The sequence below is a fragment of the Micromesistius poutassou genome (genome assembly GCF_964030765.1).
Source record: "Micromesistius poutassou genome assembly, chromosome: 16".
In the NCBI taxonomy this organism is placed as follows: Eukaryota; Metazoa; Chordata; class Actinopteri; order Gadiformes; family Gadidae; genus Micromesistius; species Micromesistius poutassou.
The window spans coordinates 3,315,182-3,330,036 of NC_140286.1; the positions used below are offsets into that span (position 1 = coordinate 3,315,182).

General features: G+C 46.0%; 2 protein-coding genes, 1 long non-coding RNA gene and 2 other non-coding genes across 5 annotated transcripts; all 5 read right to left on the reverse strand.

The window, feature by feature from the left end:
- Window positions 1-904: 904 nt before the first annotated feature.
- ttc19 (tetratricopeptide repeat domain 19) lies at window positions 905-6,137 on the reverse strand (the record flags this gene model as incomplete). Its single annotated transcript, XM_084480708.1, has 10 exons — window positions 905-1,591; window positions 2,066-2,228; window positions 3,086-3,240; window positions 3,590-3,729; window positions 4,244-4,305; window positions 4,420-4,476; window positions 4,603-4,641; window positions 4,749-4,859; window positions 5,123-5,214; window positions 5,870-6,137. The coding sequence occupies 10 exons, from the start codon at window positions 6,135-6,137 to the stop codon at window positions 1,416-1,418; spliced, it is 1,263 nt and encodes a 420-aa protein (XP_084336834.1). The 3' UTR covers window positions 905-1,415.
- Window positions 6,138-8,193: 2,056 nt separating this feature from the next.
- On the reverse strand, window positions 8,194-11,368 carry LOC311360811 (uncharacterized protein). Its single transcript, XM_084480907.1, has 3 exons — window positions 11,264-11,368; window positions 10,345-10,483; window positions 8,194-9,672 (listed from the first exon to the last, which is right to left on the reverse strand). Exons 1-3 carry the CDS (start codon window positions 11,285-11,287, stop codon window positions 8,339-8,341), a joined length of 1,497 nt encoding a protein of 498 aa, XP_084337033.1. The 5' UTR covers window positions 11,288-11,368; the 3' UTR covers window positions 8,194-8,338.
- An 804-nt stretch (window positions 11,369-12,172) lies between these two features.
- On the reverse strand, window positions 12,173-14,438 carry LOC311361161. The gene is made up of 5 exons (XR_014638573.1): window positions 14,351-14,438; window positions 13,611-13,791; window positions 13,203-13,315; window positions 12,871-12,926; window positions 12,173-12,567 (listed from the first exon to the last, which is right to left on the reverse strand). It is a non-coding gene; the product is annotated as an uncharacterized lncRNA (long non-coding RNA).
- Window positions 12,687-12,800, reverse strand: LOC311361455 (small nucleolar RNA SNORD89). The gene has a single exon (XR_014638628.1). It is a non-coding gene; the product is annotated as a small nucleolar RNA SNORD89 (small nucleolar RNA).
- LOC311361456 (small nucleolar RNA SNORD89) lies at window positions 13,409-13,518 on the reverse strand. The gene has a single exon (XR_014638629.1). It is a non-coding gene; the product is annotated as a small nucleolar RNA SNORD89 (small nucleolar RNA).
- Window positions 14,439-14,855: the final 417 nt, after the last annotated feature.

A 14,855-nucleotide genomic window follows, 5' to 3' on the forward strand; every position in this document is an offset into this window, starting at 1 on the left:
TTGTGTTCAGTAGAACCCATGTTTCATCCCCAGACACAAACACACACAGCTCTAAAACCACACCCACACACCCTGAGGTATGCATGTGTCCATCAGGCCGTGATGCTTCCCACAGTGAAAGTTTAACCAACAGCTGTCTCCTTCCAGCGGTGGCTGGCTTTGTTCCCCCCTAACAGACTACAACTCCCAAACACCCATTAGAACAACTACAACTCTATCATTAGCATGTTTACAGAACGCACCGCTAGCGCTGCCAACGTCACGGCCGTGTGTGTGTGTGTGTGTGTGAGGACATAAGTAGTGTGGGAAGCTTCCGGTGTGTTAAACTGTTACTATAAGGTGTCAGCAGTCATGCATGCAGGGGGTTCCCCTTGATTAAGCTTCCGGTAGACGACCTATGACCTTGAACTATCTAAATGAGCACTCCGGTCTAGCTCAACCATCCTTCCATAAGGTCAACTGGTAGAGCATGGTATTAACACCGTCAAGGTTAGAGGTTCCATTCCCACCCATGCTAGTAATGGATGTCCTAATGGTATTGGGAGACGCCTTGGATTGATGTCCAAGTACTACCATCGTAGCGGCTAGGATACTTAGTGTTATGGTCCAGAGCTGTCCAGAGCTGCCAGAGGTTCGAGCCTGGTCAATATCCTAACACATTTAGTACTTTCAACCTAGACGTGTTCTTATGGACTGTACTAGAACCAGCGGACAGGCAAGCCACAAACCCGACACACGTGTCTTTGGACGGAGGAGGACAGTGGAGCTGTGGCGGTGAACCTACGTTAACATTAGAGGTACATGTTACATGTCAGTGAGGATAAGACAGTGTTGAACCGGTAGAAGCTGATGGCATGACACGACTGCAGCCACTACAAAACATCACCCAGTACAACTTCAAACATTGTTTTATTTTCAACATACAATGATGGGATTGAAGAGAGAATAGATTTCTTTATTATTTTTGTCATATTACACCTCTGTATTGGTTGTACCATGTTCACACAAACACATTAAGTACGGTTTAATCTACACCGAACAAGTCTTTACAGTGGAAGAGATGAGAAAGGATGAGGTGATCTCTAGTGGTTTGGTTGAGGTTGAGAGGTTTCATCATCATCAATAATAGTAGTTGGGAGATGGTCATTTCCATTGGTTTGTTACAAGTCTTTGGTACAGACATTGGTTCTGACCCACACACCAGGAGAGACCTCCTGGGGGTTTTACACCATGGGGACAAAGAGTTTAACATCGAAGGATCATACATCAATCATTCGTAACAGTCTGTCCATCCATTCATCCATCCATTCATCCACCCTATCCATTCATTCATCCACCCAATTCATTCATCCTCCCTATACCTCCATTCATCAACCCTAACCATTCATCCACCCTAACCGTTCATTCCTCCCCTCTCACTTCAGTTCCACTTCCTCTTCCTCTTCCTCCTCCGTCTCCTTCAGCTGCTCCTCCCTCCTCTTCTTCAACTCCATCAGTCCCTGTTGGATCTGCTCCACCGCCTCCTCGTCGCCGGCCTCCCGGGCCAGGGACAGAGCCTCCTTGTACAGATCCAACGCCGCCTGCATGTCCCCTACACCGCCAGCAGAGGGGGCAAGACACAACTTAACTCAGGCTGGGGTCTGGACATTTTCTCAGGGTTGTGATGATAGGGGGAATATTGAGTTTGCCACTGTAAAAATACACATACTATGCACACATGCCTTGCCCGTTTGATTTGATGATAAGTATTTTGAAGACTGAAAATGTAATACTGTATTGATGAACATAGCTAGACTTGGTGAGAACTACCCTTCAGGCTTGAGATGAACCAGTGGGACCAGAGAACAACCAGTTTGCTTGACTAGGGGGGGGAACTACCCTTCAGGCTTGAGATAAACCAGTGGGACCAGAGACCAACCAGTTAGCTCAACTTAGTGAGGACTACGGTACAGGCTTCGGGTGAACCAGTGTGACCAGAGAACAACCAGTCAGCTTTACTAGAGGGGGAACTACGGTACAGGCTTGAGATGAACCAGTGGGACAAGTATGAGGGGAGGCGAATTACCCTGGTGCAGCAGGACCCCGGCCAGGTTCCCCAGCAGCACGTGCTGGTCCGGGTGCCCGGCCTGGCGGCTCAGCTCCACGGCCCGCCTCACCACAGGCAGGGCCTCGGCGTGGAGCCCCTGCAGATCCAAGATGGTGGCCAGGTCACTCATCAGCACCAGGGTCTGTAGGGAGACAGCAGCAACCAGACCAACAGGCTTCAGGATGACCCACTGGGGCCCACTACCAGAACCACACGGGGTGGTTCAACACAAGTCAAAGCTTTTTAAGGAGTTCCCATTTGCTGAATAGTTACTCTTATTAGATACCAGCTACATATATAATAACAAATCTTCTAACCAAATTTCTTGTTCTCTTCACTTCTCTGTCACTTTGTATTGCAGTCTTGCACGAATAGCGATTTATAAATAAAGTTTAATTGGTTTGATTGGTTGGTTGATGGATTGTATAAATTGTGATAAAACCCACTTCACCAGATTTAAATTGACGTACAACTCTATAATGGACTATTTTATGTCAGACTCCTTGGAGACACATTGAGGCCATGCTTCATTTATGTGTGGTATGGTTCTAGTTAAAGTTGTGGTTAAGGCGTGGTTCTGTGTCCTGCTCTGTATGCAGGGTTCAGTGTTCTGGTTCTGTACGGTTCTGTATTCTGTTCTGTATTCACAGTTCTCTGTTCTGGTTCTGTATGTACTGTTCTGTGTTTTGGTTCTTTGTGTACATCTCTGTGTCCTGGCTCTGAATGTACGGTACTGTGTCCTGGTTCTGTATGTAGGGTTCTGTGTCCTGGTTCTGTATGTAGGGTTCTGTGTCCTGGTTCTGTATGTAGGGTTCTGTGTCCTGGCTCTGTATGAACGGTTCTGTGTCCTGGCTCTGTATGAACGGTTCTGTGTGCTGGTTCTGTATGTAGGGCTCTGTGTCCTGGTTCCGTGTTCTGCATGCATTGTTCTGTGTTTGGGTTCTGTGGGCATGGTTCTGATTCTGTGTTCCGGTTCTGAATGTGCTCGGGGGGCAGCACCTGAGGGTGGGTCTCTCCCTGCTCCTCGCTACAGATCTGCAGGGCCCGCCGGTAGTCCTGGGTGGCCTGCTTCAGCCGGCGCGTGGCCGCGCAGTACCGGGCACGAGAGTCCAAACACAGACCCAGGAGGAGACGGGTCTCCTTCCTCAGACCCTCTGGGGAGACCAGGAGAGAGGGGGAGGAAGAGGAGGAGGAGGAGGGAGAGAGGGCGAGGAGGAGAAGAAAGAAGGGAGAGAGGAGTAGAGGGAGAGAGGGGGAGAGGGAGAAAGGAGGAGATGGAGCGAGGGAGGGTGCGGAAGAGAAGGGAGAAGGGGGAGAAGGGAGGAGGTGAAGGGAGAGAAGACCGAGAAGAGTTACAATATGTAGGACCATGTAGGACTCTTCACTACCTCAGGATTCATTAGTACTATATTAATGTATAATACCACTGTATGTATTTGTGATGTATACCTGCTCTTCATGCTACTTGGGGAAGGGATAGGGAGGGGATTGAGATGATGGTACCTGATTGGTCGGTATCTGACTGGTCGGTATCTGACTGGTCAGTACTTGATTGGTCGTTGGGTGGGCTGTCTTGGTGCTGCTTCAGTTTAGCCTCCAGAGACTCTGTACAGAACTGGTAGCCGTGTTCCGCTAACTCTGTCCTGCAGAACCAGAACCATCAACAGCCGTTAACACACACCGGCCGTCTCTGGCCTGTGCCCCCCCCCCCCCCTTTCAGGTCAGAGGACTCTCAGAACCCCAAATATCTGCATTGTTGTGCATGTGCTTCCCCACACAACATTTCAACCCACTAAACATCAACGTTCCGGGAGTTTGTTTTGTTAGTAGCAGTCGTCCGTGGCTACGAATCATCATGTAAGTATATAAGGATATAAAATACCCGTACCCTTAAAAATGTACCTTCAAATATGGAAATCATATAAATCAGCCATCCCCCGTAACCCTGTGTCCTGACTCCAAGGTACCGAAATGTTTTTGTGCCAATCAATTCAAAAGGGCCTGGATTAGTGAGTGTGCGTGGGATTGATTCTGCCTCCAGGTTGAATTCAAGGGTGCAGGAGAGTTCAGTATATGCTGTTGATGTGTTGAGACCTTTACTCTACAAACCACAAGCGTCTTCACTGGATGGAGACGTGCTGAGAGAGGAGCCCTTACTTGTTCTGACCGGCGTAGATGGTGGCCAGCTTTAGAGAGATCTCTATGATGCCGTTGTCGTTCTTCACACAGGAAGAAAATCAGTCAGTTACAGTGTGTCAAGAGATGCACTGGTTTTGTAACCCCTGGGGGGCAACTGGTGCACGCATTAAACAATTAAAACTGTGTTGACATACCTCCGGCGTTCCCCCAGAGAGCATGTAGCTCATGGTTGCTTTGAAAAGTTTCTCTGACTAGAAAGAAAGAGTTGATCATTATCGTCTTCATAAACATTAGCACCTTCCTCTGATAATGTAAAGTCATGGTGTTTAATGGCTGCATTTCAATTGATTTACTAGTCAAATGGTTTTGTTGCTCACCTTGTCCAGCTGGCCTTGGACGTAGGCTAGGTTGGCCATCTAGAGACGCAACACAAACACACACAGATAGTCAACACAACATTATGAAAATGAAAAGGGTTGCTAGGCTGTGTGTGACTGTGTGAGCATGTGAGAGGGAGTGTTACCAGGCTGTAGGTGTAGATGATGGCCTGTGTGTTGGAGGACTTGTGGGCCAGAGCGACCGCCTGGTGGAGCAGACCAGACGCCGCCGGGAGCTGACCCCTGTACATGCTGAGCTACACACACACACACGCACGCACACGCACACACACACACACGATAGGATACGACCATGTCTGTTATACATTATACAATTTACAACTTTTGATGGGAGCTGTAAATAGAACCAAATCTTTTCATATTATATTAGATTGAGTTGATTGTGTGTGTATTTGTTATCATTACTAGCAGTAAGTAGTATAACAAGTGATGCTAGCGCTATCAGGAGGCGTCACATGGTGTTGTGGTTAGCAGTGGTCATATGTAGCCGTAGTCTCACCTTGGCCTTCTTCAACAGCAAAATGATCTCATCCTCACTCTTCTGCGCCTCGCTTCTCGTGTCCTCCTCTGTGGTCTGGAAGAAGGAAAACGCTGCAGAAAAAAATATGTCCCGTCATCAGTAGTCCTTCTAATAAGGGTGATTCATTTCAATGGCCATATACCTTGATACTCTCTAAAATGGGATTTTGGATGGAGCAGAGGGAAAGTCCACTGTGTGTGGCAACAGTACACGTGTTGGGAACTGCTCAGAACTGAAAGCTTAACACGCTTACGTTATTGCCCAAAGACAACAGGGTTCGTCACTTTACGAAGGACGGTTAATAGTGTTAATAGTTTAAAGAGCCAGTGAGCCCACTGATTCCGATGTTATTCGAACACTTTGTTATTTAAAAACATGCGTCTTGGGCTGAGAGGTTTAGGAAAGAGGGGGGCGTGTTATCCCCATGGTTACGACCGACGCCAACTTTATGATACTTTTGTAGTAGGCCTACTGTCGTTGCTCAACTATTATGAGCGTTATAATAAGCGATGTTGCATATAAAATCCCCCACACTCCGTAGCGTTATACTATAGATGTTGTTGTTACTGATGTTTTGGGTTCATGAAACTGAACGACTGATCAGGTCAAGCAAGCCATAGTTTCAGAGTCTTGGCTATGAGACTGGCATTGGCTAGCCATGCTCTCCTTAAATTACCATATATACTGTGTACTGATTGAGGCAGTGTTACCGTGCCGGAAACGCACCGAGTGCCCCGAGTAACACACCGCCCCACGGGGGTCCCTCGCCGCGGTGCTGGTGCTTCTCACGACCCGTTTCTTGCATCTGTCGTGACCTTGCCGACCAGGAGCCAGTGATTGAGCTCCATCGCAGCGGTTCCTGATTCGAGCTCTGAAGCCGAGGTGTCCGGAAGAGTTTCCCCAGGTACATACTGCGTGTGGTTTGACAAATGACAAGTTTGGCGTGCTTGTTCTTAGCCAGGAGGAGAGCACGGAGCGCAGAGGGGGTCGCCATGTTTAATGTTTACGAAACTGACGAGGGGGCACGTGACGTTATGTGACGTAGTCCTGTGATCAGCCGCTTGAGACATCAATCAGCTGTTTGAGATACAGCTAGAGTTGTGCGACCAGGAAACGAGTCGATTTTCTTTTCGATTACGGTTCTTTTCGATTACTGGTTACCACTGGTACTGTAAAATTTTCTCAAAAACATATAATTTGTAATATATTTTTTGTTATACCATCTATCCATGTTTAGCATATAACATGCATGTTTTTTGGGGCCCAAGGTGATTTAACCCGTGGAATGCTGGCCTTAAATAGGGCGTACAGCCATTTTTTAGATGGGTTCTGAGTGGGAAAAACCATTTGGACCAGACTGAATCCTATCATGGGGAACGTCATTACGTGTGAACTTTGACACGGGCGGCCCAACGTGAATACGGGCCTTTATAGGTCCATGATACGGGCTCTAAATGCTGTGAACTTTCTCAGTGAGACTCGAGCGCATCAGCCCTAATCGTATTAATCTTATTTAAAGTGTTTAAATGCAAATAAGGAGCAGGCTTTCTGGATTTTCAGCTGTCCATTGATTAGACCATGACAATTATTCATGAATATTCATGGTCCCATTCAGGCCAGACTGAATCCTATACTGGGAGATATATGCCATAACACATAATGGATTACAAATTACAAATACATTGTTTTGATCCATAAACATAATTAAGACCAGTGGTAGCAGTGGTTTGCCATAAAAAAACGGTTTCGATGAAATCGACTCAATTAGGCAACTGGTCCGACATCATAGCTGCAAATAGGGAGCTGTGATTGGGAGCTCACTTCAGCTTCGTAGTTGATTTGGTATAGTTTACATAGCTTCCAATCCAAAGAATATTTGTCCATTTGAATTAAGATAAGAGTACCTTTTCGCCTATCGCTACCGATCAGATCAAATGTTTGCTGTGTTGTATTCAGTATATTTGATAATTAATGCAACATGGAATGAGTAGGCCTTTTAGTTCTTATGAGGTTTATATGAGGTAGGATATCTTGGATGAGGTTTTGAATGGGCGCCTGCTAAATGACTTAACTAACCGTTTCGTAATGTAATCGTATTGATGTATTGACAGTTACAGTAGGCTACACTGAAGACGTTGCTTCAAAATAAAATACCCATTATGTTTCCAAAGTCATGGCTGGAGTTTTAATGACAATATTGTAGTATCACTGTAGTGTGTTGACTTTCAGGAGAACGAGGACCAGTTTTTATTGTGAGAAAATACAGGCCATCACTTACCAGGAAATCCAAACCCACATCTAGAAAGCTGTAGGGTCAGGCACCGAATAATGAAAATGGTCCAACTTGAGGGGCAGCCCCATGCATGCATTTGAAAATATCACTGGCCGTATCCGATCGGTAAAACAACGCTTGGTAAAACAACGCTTTTGGCCCGCCTATATCGGATACACCGATGTGATTGGTTAATGTACTGCGATAGGGGCATCGGGAGGGATTATATTGCTTGTTCCCAGAGTGACCTGCTGAGCAAATTCAAATTGTGCTCTCGCAAGAACTCTGGATTTCCAGGGTAGGCCATCACTGTTGCAACCTATTTATTTCGTCACACCAATATGAACCATTCGCAAATACAATATATAGCAACAGAGCCTGGCTGTTAAAAAAAAACACTTGATCCACAAAAATGCGTCACAAATGCAACAGGTACAAAAATAAACACCTTCTAAACAAAAATGATCCGTAACAAAGTAAAAGCACAGTATGTATTACCATAAGTACAGCAGCGTAGTCCCCATTTGGCCCCCAGACAGCCCCTTCTACACCAACAAACACAACCTACTAATAAGGCCTTCCTTGGTCCAACACCAATTGGTCCAATGGGGCCCTTTAATTGTGGATTTTTATTTGGCATTAACAGCAACCAAATGTTCAACTCAAATACTGAATGTACACAAAAAAAATAAAGTGTTTATAGTAATGCACACCTGAGGTCAACACATTTTAAGTGATCCCATCTTCATTTCATTTCCTTCGGTGCATCTTCCCAGGCCACACACACACACACACACACACACACACACACACACACACACACACACACACACACACACACACACACACACACACACACACACACACACACACACACACACACACACACACACACACACACCTTCTCAGTCAGAAGGACCCCCTCAGAGGTCCTGGTGGTCGGGGAAGTTCTTGACGTGCTTCTTCAGCACCCCTTTGGTCTTGAAGCACTTACCGCAGCGGCAGGCGTGCGGTCGCTCCTTGCTGTGGCTGAGCTCGTGCACGCGGAGCTGCGAGCCGGTCATGAAGAACCGGCCGCAGGTGGCGCAGTAGTGGCTCTTCTCCCGCGTGTGCCGCGTCCGGCGGTGGCTCTGCACGCCGGCCGACGTCACAAACCTCTCGCCGCACTCGCCGCACGGGAAGGGCTTCTCCCCCGTGTGGGTCCTCTCGTGCGACTGCCACGAGTTGCGGTAGGAGAAGGCCTTGTCACAGTAGGAGCAGCTGTACAGCTTCTCCTTGGTGTGGCTCAGACGGTGCATCTTCAGGTAGTGGGCGATGGCGAAGCTCTTGCCGCAATCGTCGCACGCAAAGGGCTTGTCATCGCAGTGGAAGAGCCTGGTGTGTGAGCGCAGGTGGGAGGACTGAGTGAAGCGCTTGCCGCACGCCGTACAGAGGAAGGGCCGCTCGCCCGTGTGCGTGGTCCGGTGGGCCTTCAGGTGCGACTGCTGCGTGAAGCGCTTGCCGCACTCGGCACACTTGAAGCGCTTGATGCCCAGGTGCACGAGGTGGTGCAGCTGGAGGCCCTGTAGCCGCTTGAACCGCTTGTCGCACCAGGTGCACCGGTAGGCCCGTTCGTCCCCGTGGGTCAGCAGGTGGGACTGCAGGCCCCCCGGCAGCTTGAAGCCCTTGCCGCACACCGAACACACGTACGGCTTCTGGCTGGAGTGCGTCACCTGGTGGACCTTCAGGCTCTGTGGATTTGGAAAGGCCTTGTCGCACTGGGAGCACGAAAGCAGCTTCTGGCTCTGGTGCGACCGGCAGTGGAAGTTTAAGCCCTGGTAGGAGACGAACTGCTTGTCACAAACCTTGCAGCGGTAGCATTCCTCGTCCTTGTGTGAGTCCAGGTGCTGGTCCAGTGCCGCCTTGTGGTCGAAGCCATCCTGGCAGAACCAGCACTTGAAGGGCATGGTGCTGGAGTGGGTACGGTGGTGGGTCTTCCAGTCTCGTTTGAGGGCAAAGGTCTTGTCGCAGTGGGAGCACTGGTACTTCTCCTTGCGGCCATGGGTCTGCTGGTGCAGCACCAGACTCTGTAGCGTGGGGTAGGTTTTGCCGCACTTCCAGCACTGATTGGGCGGGAGGCCGCGGTGGACCTGGAGATGGGCCTCCATGTGGGCCTGCTTGTAGAAGCCCTTCCCGCACACGGAGCAGTAGGTCATCTTCCGGCCAACGTTTGACTCCCCGCGCGCTTTCTTCGTCTTCAGCCTGGCCAGGCGGTCTCCTGTAGGGGTCACAGGTTAAAGGTTAAAGGTTAAAGACCAGATCGGAAAGGGGGTCTATCCGGCCTGGTCAAACATCCTGTCGAACAGGCAGGTAAGTTTGGAGGACGGATTCCTGGCCTGTGGAAAAATGTATAAGCTTCTTCAAACTTAAAAAATGTGCCTCACTAAACAACCAAGACAAACTCCTGGGGCCACATGCACAGAACTCTGCTCAGCGGAAAGTTGGAAATCTGTGGATGGAGAATTGCTGAGATTTTCCAAGATGTTAAACGGTGCATAGCACAACAGCACGGGTTTATTGGTTGTACATCCCAAATGTCATGAGATAGTGGCCACGTGGACAAGCTTACAGTCTACACTTGCAAACACCCATAATTATCTGGATTTCTCAAACTGATTGATTGCTAGACATACGCATATTCTTGCAGGTTTTTATATACATCTGGAATTTTGCGTGGAAACCCGAAAAAGTTTCCGAGGGCGTTTCTCTGCGCAGCACCTTATGTTCATTTGTCCCCAGATATCAGAATTGATTTGCTTTTATTAACTGCTCATTTCCATTTAATTCGTTTTTTATTACATACATTTTTCGTTTGCATATATATTTTAAATTATGTATTCTCTGTATATTTAACAGCGTTTTCTTCATTTTCAATGGGCTGGTTTCTTACGTAGATATATGCTGTCCCGCACGCCCAGCGTGGAGCTGCAGTCTGTCAGTCGGACTGAGAGCTTCCGAAGGACCGGATAGACTTCCTCAGAGTCCGGTTCTTTTATAATCAGGATGCCGTTGGGTTTGCCTTTGGATCCCTGGAAGTAGAAGATCCTAAGATTATACTCTTGACAAGACTGGGAAACAAGGATTTTGCGGACAACAGAATTGGGCGCACATGTTCAGTGTGGATACATTGGATGCATGAATGCACCCTATTGCTTGTGTATGTTATTGACAGCAAGCACAGGATTGGACCAAATATCGATGTGATATTTAAACAACCAAAAAAAGTCATAGCCATGATTCACAAAATAAAACCTGTTCTGTCCTGGGTACGTCCTGACTTTGTCAGGATCTCTTTGTGACTCAGCAGGGATAATAATGTCAGATGAGAAAAGTTGATCAACAGGAATACATTTTGTCAAGCAGTACAGAATGCCTGAGAATCTTACTGTATTTTATCCAATTATATTTAGAATTGTCACCTGGTGCCTGACATTTTTATTACTTAAAAAAAACAAAACAAAAAAAAAAACATGGTGCAATAAATGGATGCAGAAAAGGCACAACTTGGTGCATAATAATGAATCAGAACGCAGGAAATAAGGTGTTTTATTATCCCCCCCGAATGTTCAAACTTAACTTACGCCTCCAGCACAGAAGTTTTAAGTAAAACCGAACAGACTTTTAGTGTTGACATGCGAGATAAAACGTTACCCCGGTCACAACAAGTTTACCCAAGTTAAAGAGGTGGCCTGTGCATATTTTAGACGCCTGTGTACTGGCTACCAGGAACATAGAACCATATTAAGACAACAGCATCACGTCGAAACATGCTCTAAAGAGATAAAGATAAAGTCGTGCAGTTGAATTACCGGTAAACACGGATCATTCTCCATTCTGTCCGGTTGACTCCTCTTTCATGTAGTAAATAGCTGCGGCGGGAACCGCGCCATATAAATTATCAATGAATACTGTCTGTACGGCTTCCGGGCCATGGGGTCATTTTATCATATTGGCAGAGTTCCTCCTTCTTCCACTAGAGGGCAGTAATGCGTTATTTCATTATAAATGCTGTGTTTATGTGCCCAAAAAACGGAATCAATTCAAATGTAATATATATAATACTTTAATGTTTACTGAGTATGAAGTTTGAACATGTTTTTAGAATGGCCCTGACCCTTCATTCAAGCCCAGCATGCCCTCATTTCTCAGAGGCTGCTCTAAAAGCAGTCACTTTATATAAATCCTGTTTTCCCATCTGTAACCTGTGTTTTTCCTCAATCTGCCCTGGTTTGCTTATCTTTATAAACCGGAAGCCGACTGCCACAGGAACGTTGCAAGTTCCTGTGTTAATATCCAGAATTGGCAAAGGTAAATGAATATTTAAGAGCTTCCAGTTAGGGTCCTATGAGTCTCAACCAGAACAATGCAAATGTTCTCATGGTAGTGGTTATAAGTTATGTGCAGTTGTGCTGCAGAGATGACCCCATGGCCTACAAATCATTAACTTCAGTGATAACTTGGGATACAAAAATACCTCTAATCCCATCAGAAGGTTACCAAAAATCACAAGTTTGTCAGCTTATGCCATAAAACACTTGATGTCTTCGCACCGTTGTATTTGGTATATGTAATTCTAAAGCTGGCATTGAAAAGTCAAACCAATACTATTTGTTGTAAGCCATGCCTTGTCAAAACTGATTAAAGTATCATAGAGCTAGGTAAAGCTGTCGACGTGATTCAAAGGAAGGTATACAAGATTTGAAGCCAAGAGAGCCACCAATTATTCATATATTTATTGACGCTTAAAACTCAAGATGTACAAAAGGTCTTATAAGCAGGTAATACCATGGTATCACAGCACTGAATATCGACATTACAGAATATGTGCAACAAACATGGGAAAAATAACTAGACATTGAAATAACTGATGTGTGGCTGAATGCATGGGAAACAAGCTTTACTTTTTTCTCCTCTCCAAAACATAAGTCTAAAAAAAACTAACTCTACCATGTTGCTGAACAGGATTTACAAAAGAATATGATATTCATGTGAAGGACAAGAGTCATACAGTCCACATGATCTAAAACATGCAGGTCAAGGGGTCGACTCCAGTGCACTGCCAGAAGTGTCCACTAGGGGCAGTGGAGAAATCAGGGTTAACTTCCGTCCTAGTCTGTGAAGAACAGGATTTTAGAGAACATGTAAATGAAAAGGCTAGAGAATCACAGTTGGTCACTAGAATGTACAGTTCTAGTCTGCTTGTCTGACAGTTTCGATAATCAGTTGCACCCAGCTGGGATCAGATCACGCTTCGGTCGAGTTTTTGTCACTGCGCCCGTTGCACGGAGAACAAGCTGCCAGGCGAGGGTGCTACAATTCGGCCTTTTGTTTACATCATGTCCCAGCAGTGAACAACTATAGCAACCTCATTATATAAAAAAATAATAATTAACACCATTGAGGGCTTCTGACTCACCTTTCACAAGAAAGCCTCCCGTCACCACCAGCACCATCTCGTTGCATACGCCAGCCCTGTTGTAGAAGACAAAAGGAAATATGAGTCAGAAGAACTTTGAGGAAATTAAGGAAGGATATGCATTGTATGGCTGGATCAGATAAACGCTTCGGTCCGGTTTTTGTCATTGCACCCCCTCACTGTGAACAGACTGCTTGGAGAGGGGCTTCATTCGGCCTTTTATTTCGTCATTTCCAGATAATCATTATTGTACAATTATAGTCGCTATACTTTGCCATGAATTATCATAAAAAGACACATGGTTAGTATATACTATATGGAAAAACACTCACTTGAAGTCAGCCGCTTCTTTAACATTGCTTATCCCTACAAGATTTCGTTAGTCCCCCAGTTGATTTAGGAAACAGATCTTGGAGGGGCTGATCGAAGGGGGGGGGCACAGCACCTGAGGAGAAATAGTCAGAGCCTGATCAGGACAGTAGAGCACAATCCAATGAGAAGGACAAGATATGGTGATATGGTTATATTATTATAAGCTGCTGGGATCAGTGTTCGCTTCGGTCCTGTTTTTTGTCACTGCAACCCTGCACTGACATATAGCCAGACGAGGCGCTATAATTCGGCCTTTTGTTTACATCATATCCCAGCAGTATGATGCTACAGAGAAACTGGCAAAGTCAGGAAGTGCCCAGAACAGAAAAGCAAAAAAAACTAGAAGACTTTATACAATTATAACTTACAAGGAGACCGATTCTGGCCGCTGATTTTCATAATTGTCATCCATGGTGGTTCTTCTTAGTCGGTCCTACAACGGACTACGCAGGCCTAGTTCCACCACCATTACGGTCAGGCTGGCATCAGTTGGCCCTGTGCAGCCATAGCACAGGGCCCAAACAGTTTATGCCCCGTTCTTCATTGTAGCTAAAGAAGAATGAACAGAATTAGATATACGCAAACAAAATCATTTCGGCGTACAAGTTCAACCAGTGTTGAAAGTAAATTGAAAACGATGGTACATTATTTTCAGGTCATTCTGCTGCTGGGGATCAGCGTTCGCTTCGGTCCGGTTTTTGTCACCGCGCCTTTGCACACAATGTGTTGCAAAGCAAGGGCGCTATAATTCGGCCTTTTGTTTACATCATGTCCCAGCAGCAAGTGGTTATTGAAGGTTCAACAAATACGAGCTAGGGCGACGTACCAAGACCGCGCTTTAGTCGTATCTCAACAAACATACAGGTTACTTAAAAAGTATCGCTTTACCACTGGTTAAAGACACGAGGACGATTACCGAAGGAATATTGACATAGCGTTAGACCAGACGTTTATTACTAACATTACAACATACATCGACTTCTAAGAACGTAGCCAGCAACAAATACCGACATCAAATCGTCTAGAAAGGATTAAGCAACAAAATAGCCACGTACATCAAAGCTATGCTGTTGAGCACATTATTAGATACAATAGTTTGCCGTCTTACCTTTGGCGCACATGTCTACCACGCTGATGCTTTCACTGGACTCTACAAAAACAGAAGTGGAGCCGCCGTCTTTTAAACGTGGTCTGATATGCAGGACCGGAAAGGAAATACTTCAGCTTCCGGGCTGATTTGGCGGGAAAGACAGACCATCATGAATCATGATATCGGACCTGATAGAGACCGTTTGTTCTCAGTGAGGCGAGTGAGGTTACGCAATCGAAACTGCCAGATATCTACATAAAGAAACTTTAAGAGACTCGATTTTAAAGGTGTAGAGACATCCCTGAGCACTTCGTCTATTTTAAAACATCCCAGGAGTAGGTGGAACCAGAAGTTAAACAATTGTTACAGAATATCTGAATTGAGTTGAACCCATCAGTTATACGTTTCCTGCCGTGCTTAATATCTGTTAATAGTATGTATTACGATTCAGTCATTTGTCTCTATAGTAGGCTATGTGTGAAAGTATGAAAGTATTCTCTCACTGTCAAATAGGCATACTATA